The sequence below is a fragment of the Cebus imitator genome, unplaced genomic scaffold, assembly GCF_001604975.1.
Source record: "Cebus imitator isolate Cc_AM_T3 unplaced genomic scaffold, Cebus_imitator-1.0 Scaffold199, whole genome shotgun sequence".
Taxonomy (NCBI): domain Eukaryota; kingdom Metazoa; phylum Chordata; class Mammalia; order Primates; family Cebidae; genus Cebus; species Cebus imitator.
The window spans coordinates 2,446,953-2,462,796 of NW_016107514.1; the positions used below are offsets into that span (position 1 = coordinate 2,446,953).

A 15,844-nucleotide genomic window follows, 5' to 3' on the forward strand; every position below is an offset into this window, starting at 1 on the left:
ACTGAAAGAAGATCTAGTATCGCTTACAATTTAACAGTGTTTCTTATGCAATTTAACAACAAATAAGCCTGACCCTTTAAGTCTTTACTAAATGAGAGATATATCTTTTGATGTTTTTCACAAGCTGCGTCTTTCGGTTCTTTGTATCTCAGATCACTCTTCGCAGGATGCGTATTACACATAGTAGGTACATGGCAATGCTTCTGTAACAAACGAGGCACTCATTTCTTTTTATTTAAAACACCGGTTAAAAAAATTAATGAGCACAAATAAAATAAATGTCATGCTTCCTACCAAAAATTTCATGTTGATAACTGTTGCTTAAAAAATTAGTACATTGTGTGTTTTTAAGTGAAGATGATTTATTGCTATTGTCTAACGCGTGAAGAAAGACAAAAAAAATTGTTTGCAGGATCATTGGCTTGAGCACATCAATGGCACTGTTGGACAATTCTTGCTGAGTGTTAAGATGATTTATGTAACAGACCGTAGCTTTCCACAGTAATACATTATAGTCTCAAGCTATCAACCCTTGTTCATGCAGAGACAAAAGAATCTGAAAAATACCTACTCCTGAAGGTCTTCTCAAAAGAAATTGGAGATTATGTTGATGCTGTTTAAACTCTTTCAGGAAAAATTACCTTTAGACGCAATATCTTAACTTCTGAAAACGTTCAGGGGAAATTTATTATTTTTCTAATAAACTTCTCAGTTTAATTTGCTTTCCCTTCAGTTCTCTGAATCATGCAACAAGAATGTTTAATAATAGAAGATGAAACATGTTTAAACATTGGCATTCTTCTATCCTTAACTTTCAGGAATTATGTTACAGATTAAAAATTAGGGTATTATGTATATGTTTGATGGAAATACTATTTATCTTTCAAATGAAGTTCTATATGAGAAACATATTTTACAAAGTTATAACCATAGCCATATTTTTAGCGTATGCATGATTGCATGAATCCATCACATAATTTAAAGATACAGATGAGATGATATCTTTTGAATTCTTCTGAGTTATGGGACTTCTTGTCACCAAAGACAAAATGCTCTGTATAATGATTGCAATATGTGGACAGAGACCCACAAATATAATGCCTCTCTGGTAGAGAAACAAGATTTTGAAAAAAGAAGAAAAAGCAAAGTTTAAAAGAGATTTCCCATTATTTGTTCCTGGTTAGCATATATTAACACTCTGTCTGGGTCGTATGAAAACATGAATTCTCTGTAGTCAAAAGAAAAGTCAGCATAATTAACATTCCATTTCCAGATGTAATCATATAGAGTAAGAACATAGGAACAGGCTGTAGCAAAAGGAAATGTGGATTGCAGAAGGAGAAAATAATGTAAACAGGATATTCGGATCATGGAGCATGTAAAGCAGTATGATTAGAAAGGAATGCGAGTAGGTCATTAAACAGACAGGGGAAATGAGATCTTCCAGAATCAGGTGAGAAGTTTCCTTTTCCACTGAAATGGAAGGCTGGGAAGGTTGGACTTCAGGGAAGGACTTTGGCTTTAGTCAAATGGCTGAAAAGGCATCCAAGCAGATCAAACCAAAGCGGATCCCCTATAACTTTCCCAACCTCAGTCTCTTGATTATATTAGTAGTCTCAAAAGTGATCCTCTCATTAGCAATTTGACCGCCTTGCCAAGCATCGTGCAGGGAAGATCACTTTTCTAAGGACATAGCCAGTGTGCTCGAAAGTATAGCTTTTGTGCAAATTTAGACAGTGACTTTCTGGTTCACTTTTTACTTGGGTTGGCAGGAGTCGAACTGTAAGAACCTGATCAGCCAGGGCTGCAGGCCTGCCAGCAGAGCTCTCTGAAGGAGCAAAGCTGTCGGCCCTCTGCACATGCAGTAGTTCTCTGCACCTTCCACTTCCTTTGCCATCCTGTTCCCCATCATCTTTTTGTTCTTTAGTTGAAAAAGCATAATTTAATTCCATTAGAATAAAGGTGAAGGCTTACCCTAGCTATTTATGGGGAGCAATTAAATAAATACATTAGGTATGAATGGGATTACACTTTTCTCCACTATAAGCCCAAATCAATGGCAAATATACTGAAATTCCTTTATAATGACGTTGTGGAGAATGCGTCTAAATCTTCTGTATTGTCTACAGTTGTTCGTTTTCTTGGACATGACCCAACCCATGGCATGTATAAATCCATTTGACAGTAATTGTAGCTATGTAAAGCTGCTGTTTATCCAGAACTTTGTATCTGGCAAACATATATTATTAGGCTTTTTACATATGTTTTTGTTTTTAATGCTCATAGGAACCCCGTGGAAGAGGTTTTAAAGCTTGCTGCAGAACCCAAACTAACACATGGTTTAAAGGACCTGGAAGCAGGCCCTGCCTGTTGAACTTCAAAGCTTCAGTTCTTCATAGCACGCTCAGTCGCCATTCTTATCACCCCCTGAAGAAATCACGCGTATTCTCACCTAGTCCAACACTGTCTCCTTCTCATCAGAGAAAGATGTAGCACTTTATAAGCTAAATGTGCAATTACCAAATTTTAAGGTTTTAAGGAAATGACTTGAAATAGTCATTGACTCTATTCTTTAGAACTGTAAATATACTCTGGAGGTTGATAATATTTTGAAATTACTACTTTAATGCTCTCAGCAGTCCCCTTGTGGGCTTGAAAAGTTCATCTACTTTCCAGAATTAGCCACGCCTCATGACAGTTCACTACACTCTAACCCACATTCGGTGCACTAGAATCCTGCTTCCTATACACAGAGCAATGCACAGTGCCTCCTGCGCTGGAACAGAGGAGTCCTGTTGCATAGCTTAGCACCAGCAACACCTTATGACTCTCCTGTGTCTTGAACCAGAGGTAGCTTAAGATCAGGGAAAATCTGGTTAAGTAGCAGTAATATAATTTTGAGTTCTTTGAATCATGTGCATCATCTAGACTGGCGCTGGTTTAGAACAAATCGCTTCGTATGCTAATATGTTTCCAATTTACCTTGAGTTAATATGGTGAAGATTCAAGATAAAAGTGTTGGCCTGATTTTCCCCCTGTAGTCCCTTAATACTTTTTTTCCATTTTTATAAGATGGTCATTGTTGACTTTCGGCATTGGTTGGAGAAGAAGGAGCTCGCATGGTTAAAGCTGCTGTTAAGGTTCCAATCCCTGAACTGGGATGGGTACATGTCACTATGAAGTGTGAAGGAGAAGATATACCACCTTTAAAAATCTATACCTGGCCTCCCCCAGCATTCTAGACTGGACCCCAGCCTCATAGAACTTTCAAGGACATGTGATTCACTCCTTCGTGACCTCTTAATTTGTTGGGAAAAAAAATGTAGTCCTGTTGTCTCTTGGGCATCTGGAGATCATCTTGGGAAGGACCACATGATCTTTGTTCCCAAGAGGGTTGGGGAATGAATGATCTATAAACACCAGTCCTCACTAAGTCTTGAGGGAGGAAAATAAGCCCAAGTCAGAAAAGGACCCTGCCAGAATAAATGGACATGAGCACCAGGTTCCCTGTGTCACCCAGAGATGGCCTTCACATAAGCCTTCTCTGACAATTCAACCTCTAATCTCATCACCCATGTACCTCCTCAAGATCCAATCAGGGCTTGTCTGCTGGCCAGGCATGGGCATCAGAACTGCTGCTGTGACTTCCTTCATGTGCTTCAGCAGTCACCCAAGGGGCCCTGATGTCCTGCCTACCGTGGGGGTTAGGCTTCAAAGCTTCTGAGGGCCAGGGGCCCACAAACTCTCCTTTATGAATCCTCTGATATCTTTGTGTCACTATGGGATAGAAGGTGCCAGTCATTTCAGGGGATCAGAGCAGCAGTCAGAGAGCAACTATGTTGGTCAGTTTTGCATTGTTATAAATGAATACCCGAGACTGGGAATTTACAAAGAAAAGATGTTTAGGTGGCCCACAGTTTTGCAGACTGTACAAGTATTCACCAGCATCTGCTCAGCTTCTGGTGAGGCTTCAGGAAGCTTTTACTGACAGTGGAAGGTGAAGGGGGAACAGGTGTGTCACATGGTGACAGAAGGTGCAAGAGTGATGAGAGGAGGTACCAGGCTCTTTTTAACAATTGGATCTTGTGTGAACAACCAGAACTCACCCATTATTTGGTGAGGAGGACACCAAGCCATTCGTGAATGGCATAACGAAACAACTCCCATCGGGCTCCACCTCCAATATTGAGGATCGATTTCAACATGAGATTTGGAGGCGACAGACATCCAAAGTCTATCTGCCCAGCCTTCCTGATGCTGCTCAGGCCTCTGCTCCCCTAACAGGGTATTTTTGGCCTCCTGATACTCTGTGAGACTGTTACATACCATGTAGGTAACTGGCCAGTGCAACGTCTTGACAATAAAAGATATTTACTCAAACCCAGGAATAACCATGTACATTCACAAACTTCATGCCTTAAAGAGTCATTTTAGCATTCATTTATTTATGCACGCATGCATTCAGTGATTCATTCATTTATTCATTCAACAAACATTGAACACTAATTCCAGCGAGGCAGCTTAATGGGGAATAGGGAAAATATTGAATCATATTGTATCACATCCCCCAAAACTGCCTATTTTCTAAATTATAAACTATTGTTAAGTTAAATGTATGTTTAGTAAGTTTCTAAAAATCAAAATAAAGCTGTCATGCCATAGAAACCAATGTTGAAGAATTAGCAAATTCATTTCCACATTAAAAAATAATTAGTAATTAGCCTGGCATTGAACTTGTTGTAAGTTCTGGGACATTTTGGCATTTATACAATTACCACTATACTTTTATATGGTATCAGTTACATTGTAATAGGCTCATGGCAAATAACCATATCATGACTTCTAATATAAAGAACAGAAACTACTAAGTAACATTGGTAGTTAAAATTCTTGATCCACATAACTATCTATTACCAGTTAAGTTGTGGAATCTGTGGTTTTGGTGTATAATTGCATGAATTAAATAACATTAATGTTTAATTACATGAAAATAAACCTTGTAGCTTAACTAAATTGCAATACAATTGTTATCACTGAAAGTAAAGTGATACCAATTAAACCTTCTTTTAAGTAACACAAATTAAGATTTAACTACTGAAGAAATCCTAGAATGTAAAGTGATGGTATACTATAGGTGGAATATCTCTTAGTATTTTCAGAGATTTAACGGTATTTCTAAAATTAAAAACATCTTTCTCCTTTATCGCTGGCATTACTTGTGCCTTGTGCCTTGTTCAGGAGAGTTTCTTTTTCTTTTTTTCTTTCTTCTTTTTTTTTTTTTTTTTTTTTTTTTTTTTTTTTTGAGACAGAGCCTTGCTCTGTTGCCAAGGCTGGAGTGCAACTGGAGGCTGGTGTGCTCGCAGCTCACTGCAACCCCTGCCTCCTGAGTTCAAGCGATTCTCCTGCCTCAGTCTCCTGAGTAGCTGGGACTGCAGGCATGCACCACCACACCTGGCTAATTTTTGTATTTTTAGTAGAGATGGGGTTTCCCCATGTTTGCCAGGCTGGTCTCAAACTCCTGACCTCAAGTGATCTGCCCACCCCAGCCTCCCAAAGTGCTGGGCGTGAGCTACGGCACCCAACTAGGAAAGTTTCAAACAGGCACTAATTAACTTCTTAAAAGACAGATATCAACAATTCAGCATTTGCAATGTTGACAGAGACAAATTATGAAAGCTTGTGCTCATATAGAGTAAATATTTCATTTCAGTGGGTGGGCAATGGAGTGGAATTTGGGAAAGGAAAGGCCTGATATTAATACTAATACTATTAATTAAATTATGAAATTTTATCAAAAACAGTTGGATATTGGCAGTTTTGTATCATTCAACCTAATAAGATAGTAGCAATTAAACTACTTTTATGCCTTCTTTCATGATATATTTATCCCTCATGTGTATTGAGTTGATATTTTCCAAGCTGAGTGAACTTGGGCAAGTTATTTAAAGTCTGAGCCTCAGTTTTCTCTTCAGGAAACTGGGGTTTATTTAATAGCTACACAATGGAGTAATGTAATGATTAAATGGAGACAACATAGTCAAAGGCCTTGGTACAGTGCTTTAATATGAAATAGACAACTCTCCCACCTCCCCATTAGGCATCTTTTATGCCTGTATGCATACTTGTACAAGGAACTGTGGATTTACGTCTGTAAGGGTCTAATATGTATCAGGCAAGTGAGAATTTCATCAAACTTGTAATCTTGACACAGCATACACATATTTTTTCACATGAAATACATATTGTTAACAGAAGAATTTGATAACAAGTGATTTAACTTTTAGAGCTGGTTATTTTTTTTTTTTTAGCAGAACTTTAGAAATTTAAGAAAAGTATCCGCATGGAAGAGTCCAATTTTCGTTCATACATCCCCTGTCTCTAACCTACATGTGCTGCTCTGTGACCAGGTCGAAATTCCAGATGCTCCAAGTAGCTCTTCATTTAATCTAGTCTTCTGATGGCACCTAAACAAATATATCAAACCTTGTACAACATTTAGAAAGTGGAACTTGAAATTTTTCTTTCTGTTAGACAAATAGACTCCATCTGGAAAAAATAACCCCCGGCACTTGGACACAGGAGCATGACGCTTATTGGCTGGACACCCAATGAATACCTTACACTACTTTCTTTGGCTCCTACCCTTGCCTGCTCATTTCCAATCTTGCACACTGGAGCAGGCGCTGGGCTGTTAGACAAGGGAATCCTTGTTACCCTTACACCCAAGCACTATGAAGGAAGGCTCTCTTAAAGATAAGCTTGAGAGAATTATCTGGACTGAAATGTTTCCTTTCATACTGGGACACCTGTTCTATGAAGGACTGCTGTATGTCACCATGTTTTTAATATTAATTGGTAACAATGTTTTATTTTTTATTTCTTCCATATATTTTTCAACATTTACCACATTCCATTTTAAACAAGCGTGTCCTCATATAATCCTTCCTTCCTGCTCCCCTCCCTCCCTTTCTATTTTAGATAATGCTAGTTTGTAAAAGAAAAAAAAAACCCACTTATGTTAATGCTATTCATTTTACAGATTGACTTTTATTCCAGAATTAGTATTATAATACTATTAGTACTGTTTTGCCTTTCAAAATGGACTGAACTGAATTTCAATGATTGCAATATTATTTATCAGCTCTTAGGGGGAAATCAAGTAAATCTCATTAGAAATCATAAAAGCAATCTTCACTTTGATTTTGTTGACAAAATCTTTATAATAAAAATATCTTTTAATGACTTTTTTTCATAAACTTTCATTGGAACTGCACTTTTATGCAACATACTTAAGTTGCTTCTTTGCTAAGACATTTTCTTTTGTCAATTGTGAGCAGGTAGGCTTTCAAAACTCAAAAGCAATTGCCCAGAAGTTCTGGAATTCATTTTTATTACATCCCATGATCTGAGCAGTAGGGAGCTCTGTGAAACATGTTTGATCAAACATTAATTTTATAAATTGCCTTCCTTTCCCTACAATTCCCATGAAAAAGGTATTCAGCTAGATTAAAACTCTGGAAAATTTTAATGGGACCTTTGAAATCTGTTTGAGTTCAGCTTTTTGGAAAAATAAAACCACCTAATGGAAGTAGTCTTTATACTAGAAGTGGATCTGCCTTTGAGGCAATTTTCTTTCATGCATAATGATGAAATGGCAGCAGGATAATCTGAAAGTTTGAAACGTCTTTTCCAAACCCATGTGCTGCTTGTAATAATATCTAAAGGGTCAAATGTGTTTGATATGATGATGAAGATCAAGAAGATGATAATTTGCAACAATGTCACTCTTGTCTTTTCACAGTCCTACCCTGGTCCAAGCCTGGAAAGTGAAGACTTCAACATTCCCCCAATTACTCCTCCTTCCCTCCCAGACCACTCGCTGGTGCACCTGAATGAAGTTGAGTCTGGTTACCATTCTCTCTGTCACCCCATGAACCATAATGGCCTGCTACCATTTCATCCACAAAACATGGACCTCCCTGAAATCACTGTCTCCAATATGCTGGGCCAGGATGGAGCACTGCTTTCTAACTCCATTTCCGTGGTAAGAATCTGCTGACCTGTTTGTGATGGGGGCTGAGGGATACCATAAGGAAAAGGACAAAGTTGATGTGAAGGCATGTCCTTGTGAGAATAGCATTTTGAAACTGTTTCTCTCTATAGACATGGTTCTTTATAAATCATACAGATTTTTAAAGCAATTTTCTATTTTATATTTATGTCAAAGAGAAATCAATTAATTACTTGTGCGGTAACTATATTTATAATCCAAATTACTAAATACTGTTTAACACCGAATGTGCTGTCATAGAGTCAAACTGGCTTACCAGCTTTCAGAGAAACAGCAATCTTGAAAGATGCCACCTCTCATCCAGTGTAGGATTCCTCCCCATAAGGGAAATTCCCACATCTTCTGAACAGGAGCTGCTGTTAACCTCAATTTTCCTTCTGTTTTCTGCTCTCAAGTTCTACAAATGTATACCTTAGGAAAGTAAGAAAACAATTTTCATTTTTATTTTGGAGGTATAATTCTGGTGATCAAAATTTATCTCCATTAAAGTGTTTCAGTCTACTGGACCTGTTTTCTAACAATTTATAATGACAGCACTATGAATTCCCACTAATTTTTAAAATTTAATAGGAATGTGTATCAACCAGCAAACTAGCAAAAAATCAAATTCTCAGGCTCTACCCAGGGAGTACAGGGGCCTGTATTTTTTACAAGCATCCCATACTTGAGAAACACTGGGTTATTATAAAATCTTTCCTTTTGATTTTTATGTCATCTAAAAACTTAACAATTTCTCTGTCTATACCACAGTAGTGGAAAAAGTAAATCAGTAGTATATGGCCAAAGGAAGAGCTTTAGACCATATCATAAAACCCTCCTCTCAGGTTAACAGTGACTTTTAATTAGCACTTTTTGGTTTTCATTGTTTAAGTACTTAACAGTCCAACTAACTGTCTTGTCATTTTCATAAGTCACTGAACAGGACTGTCATTTTCACAATGAGCAAATTGATGAACTTGCCCATATTATGCTGTTTCTGATAAAAAACACATTTTATATTATTACTTATCTAAATCATTGGGGGAAAACATCTCTAACTTGAGTGATTTTACAGGAGGAATTTTCTGTTAATCATGAACATAAGGGTAGAATAACAGTAGACTCAAAAGCAACTCCAAAATAGTTTCTTTAGAGAATGAAACCCAGAGCCTACTGCCTAATACACAATGGCGTATAGAATTTTCCTAAAATCTGGCAGCCATCTGGGCAGCCAAGAGAGGAGAACTCATTGGCGGCACTGTCACTCAGGTTTTTAGATTATATTCTGCTTGTATAGATTCAGCTTATGAGTATTAAGTATGACTCCATAAATAGAAAATGGATTTTTGCAACAAACATGCTAAATGTGTAAAGCTGAAAAATGTACTTCAATGTAGTCACCTTGAAATATTGCCTGCCTACTCCTCTTTGGGACTATGTCTTCAGACCCAATTCATGAGCCAAGGAAGGCATTTAGGTCATGCCCCGTAGGGACCCCTGTTCCCTGGAAAGGAGAAGAAGGGGGCGGTCAGTATATGTGGAAAATGCCAGTTTTGTTCTCTAGGCTTATTCTCCGTGGTGGGAATGAGAGTGGGGCCATAGGAAGGATAAAGAGATATTCTATTATGTAGTTCAAGCCTTTTTCCTTTATAAAAGTTACTAGTAACTTTCTAGTAACATTTTAACATTTCCTTTCTAGTAACATTTTACCCTCCTTAGCATTTCTACGTCCATCTCAATACACCTTTAAGAGACCTCACTCTTAAAGAATTGCTTATGCAATGTCAATAACTGTGGCTCAGAGAATTTTTCCAGATTTGCTGCCCTTGGCAGTCATGCCATCTTCAAATGGCACGTTTGGGGCTGGACTCAGTCACAGACACGAAGCAGTCCACTTTCAGGTCTGCTCTCACTCTGCCTTCCTCTGTCCCTATCAGGAGCTTCTTTCTGTTTATAAAATGTCCTTGTACTCTCCACCCACAACCCACTGTCAAAAACTGGACATTGATAATTGTGCCTTGACGTGATGGTTCCCTTGGAATGTTCAACACTTTGCAGGGTAGAGAGGAGACAAATCCCCTATTTGGCCTAAGCTAAAGAAATGAAGCTCTAATTTGCCATTCTAGTTCTTGAAGGTGAGCCTGTTCAGGATTTTCACAGGGTGGCAAGGCTTCCCAATACCCCTGAAGCTGCATTCTGGAGCTGCATATCTACTGTGCCTCCTCACAGCACTGGTCCTAGTCTTTAATGCTGCAAGCAAAAAGCGACTCCAGCAAATGTCTTTGTTGGTGAGGCTGTGGGTAAGGTTCAGCACTTCCCAGTGGAATGTGGTATGATGATGGAGCTCTTCTATAATCTGTGCTGTCCAACAGCAGTCAACTGGCTATTAAATGCAGCTAGTGGGACTGAGGGACCAATTTTTTATTTTATTTTATTTTAATTACTTTACATTTAAGTAGCCACATTCACCTAGCAGCTGCTGTATTGGACAGAATAGGTATAGTTAATGATGTTGATTCTATCATTAAGTCTATATTAAGCCCATTTTCTTTTAAAACCAGCATGGTCTCAGAGAAAGAAGATTTGGAGATTAAATTTGTTGTTCCTGTTTCTCAAGGCTTGGGAATCTCTGGCTAGTTTCCAAAAGCCAAAGTCTGATACACTATAAAGTTGCAATAGAAATTTAATAAAGTTGGAGGAACCAGGATCTATCTTTTGTCTACTAATTCCTATGAGAAACAAAGAGCCTCTTCAGCTCTTGTTTTGAGCTCTCATGTGACTAATGCCATTCCTCAGTGTTTATACTTTGAATGCTTACCATGGTCTAAGTGTTTGAAAAGGCTCATGATTGTTAAGACGTAGCCACTGTCCTTCTGGACAGTTAAAACGTAAAAAATAGTTATGAAACGATTAGAGAGAACCATGGGGCAACTGGAGACCAAGAGAAGTGCCCAAGTCAGATGTACTGACCATGAACTCAGCAGAAACTCTTAGTTGAAAGGATGACCTGTGCTCCGGTTTGGGTCTACTTAAACAAGGTAGGATGGCAGTCACGGCTTGAAGGAGGGTTTTGATTTGGATAAACAGAAAGGAAAGAAAAGGCATGTTCGAGAGTGTTCAAATATCAGATTGGGTATTTTGAAATGGGAGATTTGACCAAAACTTTCAAAACCAATTAAAGAACTAGATCATGATAGAACAGATTATAAAAAATTGTTGGTAGTTTCTACTCAAGGACAAAAGTATTATGAAGGCAGTGTTGTAGGAAACACAGGATAGCAGCAGTAAGAGACTGGAGTTATGGAAAGCCCCTGGGGCCTCTTATCCCAATGCAGGTAAGAGGTGCCTAGGAACTGTACCAGTGTGGTGTGCCATTAAGCCATTTTTGCATCCCCAAATATGTATGGATCTAAAGATGAGCAACATTTTGTGTTTTCATATTTTAAATATTAAAAGCATGAAGGGATTATTTTCTTTGAAAGAAACTTTGAACAATATTAAATTTGCTCATCACACTTCCTTGTAAAAACTTACTAAAACTCTTTGCTAGCAACTTTGTTCATGGCTAATACGATCACAAAATTTAACAACTGAGCTATGGACTGGTTTGCCAATTGTTGAAATATGTTTATGTGTAGGGACAGTTTAGGTCATCAGTGCCCATTAGACAGGAAAATAGTGTCTATAGTTATGAGAGTGTAAATGTTGCCCACCGAGAAATGACAGTGCTCCTTCCAAGATTTTCTTTCAAGGTCACCTACAATATGAGAGCAACTAATAAAAGCTAACAGTTGTAGCTTCTAAATAATGAATTTTCTGTGAATTTAAAAATCCTGTGAGTAGAAGCCATCCTGGGAAAACGTATATATAGGATCAACTTTCTCCAATTATATTTTCTAAAAGCTTTTGAATGTGATCAAAGCTGAGCCTTTTGCTGTTAGTATTGTGATTGTATCTTTCTATTAGTATTTTCACATGATGAATTTTAGTGTTCGAATGGATCAAGGAAGTGAAAATAATTAGTTCTTGTATGTTACTTATTGTATATATTTAGATATTATTATAATGTTTTATATATGCATTAATAAATATTATAGATATGTTACTTACATATCAATTATCATAATACACATCGTTTGCTGAAATTTTGATTTTAGATACATTTTCTTGTATCTACCTCCGTTTCTTATCTCCACTGGCAACATAGTGATACTGTTTCACCATTTATAAGCATTTCCTGCAAATGCCTAATATATTAGACATCAACAGTTTAGTCCATAATTACAAATCAGTGTCTGAATGAGTTTTTAGTATCCTAGTTTTACAAATGGAAAATGTAAGTTTAAAGTGATTAAGTGACTTGATGGCTAAGCCAGTAAATACTCCAGCTTCCTTATCAGGAAAATGGGGATGATAATAATAAGACTTACCTCATGGGGTTCAGGAAATATTTGAGATTACTCAGGCCAGTAGCTGGCACATAGGAAACATTATATAAGTGTTGGTTAAATAAAATTAGAAAAGCAAGCCTGTATGACTGTTTTGGAGAAGTTAAAATGCATGGGAGGGAAGACTTTCCAAAAGAGTTATTTATACTTTCATCCTGAATCCTCACATCTGTCAAAAAGGACTACAGTAAGCCTACTATTAACCAAAGGAGTATTTACCTTTTACTGGGTGTCTTTACTTAACATTGTGATTTAAACTGATGTCTCTGGGCCAGAGTGCCTCAGTTCAAATCCTGGCGCTTCCACTTACCAGCTATGTGACCCTGAGTAACTTCATGTGCCTCAGCTTCACCTGTTTAATCTCATCACGTTGTAGGTATTAAAGTAGCTTAAATCTGCAATGACTGGCTAGATATATTCAACGAGAACCCCTTTTTGATAAAAAGGTAACCAAAGTAGGATGTCTATATTGCTTTCTGGAATTTATCATAGACATATTGAGGTGTAGCATACATAGGGTGAAAGTTTTTCCCAAATTTCCCACCACTTTTTTTGCATTTTCTTGTTTGTGCCATTTTATTGTTAGTAGGGATTCCTGCAACAAGTTAAATTTCTGGCGCTTTAAAAAGGATTCCATTTTCCTAAAGTCCCTTTTTTCTAAGACAGACAATAAAACAGAGTAGAATTTCTGTAAGTATATAACTGTCAAATAAGTGCCAATTAGTTCTGATTCTCTAGGTCCAAGTTAAACAGTCATTTATGACCCAATATGCAAGAGTTCCATTTTTTCTCAACATTCCTCTGAGTTATTTTGATAGTGGGTAATTGATTTGTGTGCACTTCTCAGAGAGTGGAGTCTGGTTAGAAAAGCATTGAAATGAGAGCCATGGATAAGCTTGTCAATCATGGGGAAGTCACTGCACCCTCTTAACAGCAGGGTCCACACTGAGCTTGTTGGGAGTGGGGTTGGGGGTGGAGCGCAGGAGTTAGCCAGAACAGTGTTGCTTTTATTTTTATTTGCATTTCTTATAAAAGTTCCCTTGAACAAATGTTCTGCCCCCAAGAAGATGAAAAGCCCCAAGACTAGTTGATCTCCCTGATCTTTTTCAGGACTAACAATTTTCCTATAATTTGTTCTCTGTCAACCACACAACTTTGATCTAGACTTTGAGACTCACTGGGTTTGTCATATTAGTTACCTAGTAATTTTTCTTGCCATTGCTTTGGCTGTCTCAGTGTTTTAACTGCCCCCCCATCCCTTCAAAGTTTAATCAGTTATAAGAACCTACTGGATAGATAATTTCTTTTGACTGGAAGTCGTTATCCTGCCATTTAAAAAAAAAAAAAAGTGATGTTGTCTTGTGTGGATGGATAGTGTTTTCATGTTGTTAAAAGGAAACTACAGAACTATTTTAGCAGAAAGGTAGAATAAGAAAATGCCCATATTACGTATTCATGGCTGAAGAAAAATCCTTTGATTTCTCCAAACTGAAATCAGGAGTCTCTCTTCTGTTTCTCCCCACTCTGGTACATTCACCGCTGGGCTTAATCATGGATTGGTGAACGGAAAAATGCAACCTTGTATAAAGTCATCCCAGACTCTCAGCCTGGCCTATATGTGGTGATTGCTTGTTCTTTGTGCAGTCAACAGAAGCTCATTCATACAAAGAAAAACCGTGCAAAGTTTTAGAATGGCCTCGAAGAAAGGATTCATTTAGAACCTGAGCCTTTTGTAGAGTGTGCTTCCTAATGACACATTATAGAAAATTTACAATGAGGAAAGCAACAAAGGCAATTTCAATTTCTTTGAATGTGTCAAATTTCCAGTTCTGGAGTTTGAAATGGAAAAGAGATGTTAAAAGGCAATGAAATTGGGGGGTTTATTTCCCAAATGCCTTCTTTTTCCAGGCAACAAAAGCAAGCATAATGTATATACTCAGATTTATTGTCAGTTTTAGCATTCAGCCATGGCACACTTTGCATTCAAAGGCCAAACAACTGTTTTGACAACCATCACTTTCATAGGTGCTATACAGGACTCATGAAACTGAAGCAGGAGTGTTCCTTCAGGCCTGCAGAGAGTGCTGCACATCAAGGAATTCAGATGTATTAGAGCAGCATGAATTTCCAATATGTTGCCATTATGGAAAAGACCACTGGCATATTGAATAATGCAGCTTTCAAAGCCAAGCAGAAAATGTGATTACAGACAATTTGATTGCTGTTTTTAAAATAAATATTTTCCAAATCTTGAGGTATTTTATTTCATGTAATGCATAAAGTATGTAACCATGGACTAGAGCTAAGCATCTTTCAGGATATGGAGGAGCTTATGATGTCAGCTCATTTAATGATGAAATAATGTAAGTGTTTTTTTAAAGTGGAATGGATGTCACAGCAGCTTTTTTTTTCTTTGAAAAAGAAAAAGCCATAAAAATAATTTTGCCACTTTGACAAAGGAAAAAAGATAAAGAACAATTATTTAGCATTATGCCACAATTTATCAAATGTTTAGCAATTACAGCCTGTATTTTTTCACAAATTATCCTTTTTTTAATATCACAGAACACAAGGACAATGCGTTAAACCACTTTGATACTGTGGTGAAATGGGTTGGGTTTTTTTGTTCTTAGTTTTGTCCATATGCAATAAATATGCGGGTTAGTTGGGTTTTTTCATTTTGGACAAATTCTTAATAAGCCCAAAAATAGGCATTGTCTGTAGTTAGTTGTTAAGATCTACTTAAGACCTTTGTTTGCTCAAAACAGACTAGTTTGAATGTGGCATTGACATAGTTCAGTGGACTAAGTATGTTAATGATTTGGGGCTATCTTTTATTGCTATAATAAAATATTATTCCAAACTAGAGTTCTCCTTAATAGTATTCAGGAAAGGAGCCAATTTAAAAATAACGCTTTTTATTTTCTAAGCCAAGTAATCAGACTCAAGATTCACTTGGTATACAGGACTTCCTGTACTTTTTCTTCAGCCCTAGAGTTCATGCAAATATGTGCCTCACCCAAGCATGAAAGAAGTAAAAAAGCTATAAAATCAGTTATATATTATGCTGTAAGCAAACTCTGGGACTTACTTCATCCAGTCTCTTAAGTCTAGCAGGAATAAACCTAAATCATTTGAGATATATGGTTTTCTAAGAGCCAAGATTCCATACCTTTCCTTGGTAGCCTGTTTATGTCTAATTAACCTTGTAACATTAAGTTAAACTGCAGTAAGAGATTTAGATTCCTTCCAGGAATTTCCTTATTAAAGTTAAACCAAAATCTCTGACTGCAATTTTAGCCTATTTTGTCTGCCTCAGCCATCTGAATGCTTGGAGAACAGTTAA

At 37.3% G+C, this 15,844-nt stretch overlaps 1 protein-coding gene across 2 annotated transcripts in view; it reads left to right on the forward strand.

Moving 5' to 3' along the window:
- The window catches only part of TOX (thymocyte selection associated high mobility group box), a 309,196-nt gene that overhangs the window by 169,817 nt on the left and 123,535 nt on the right, over positions 1 to 15,844 (forward strand). For both annotated transcript variants that reach the window (XM_017547563.2, XM_017547564.2), the window contains one exon: positions 7,802 to 8,044. In XM_017547563.2, coding sequence (XP_017403052.1) covers positions 7,802 to 8,044 — 243 coding nt within the window. The remainder of the gene's footprint in view (positions 1 to 7,801; positions 8,045 to 15,844) is intronic.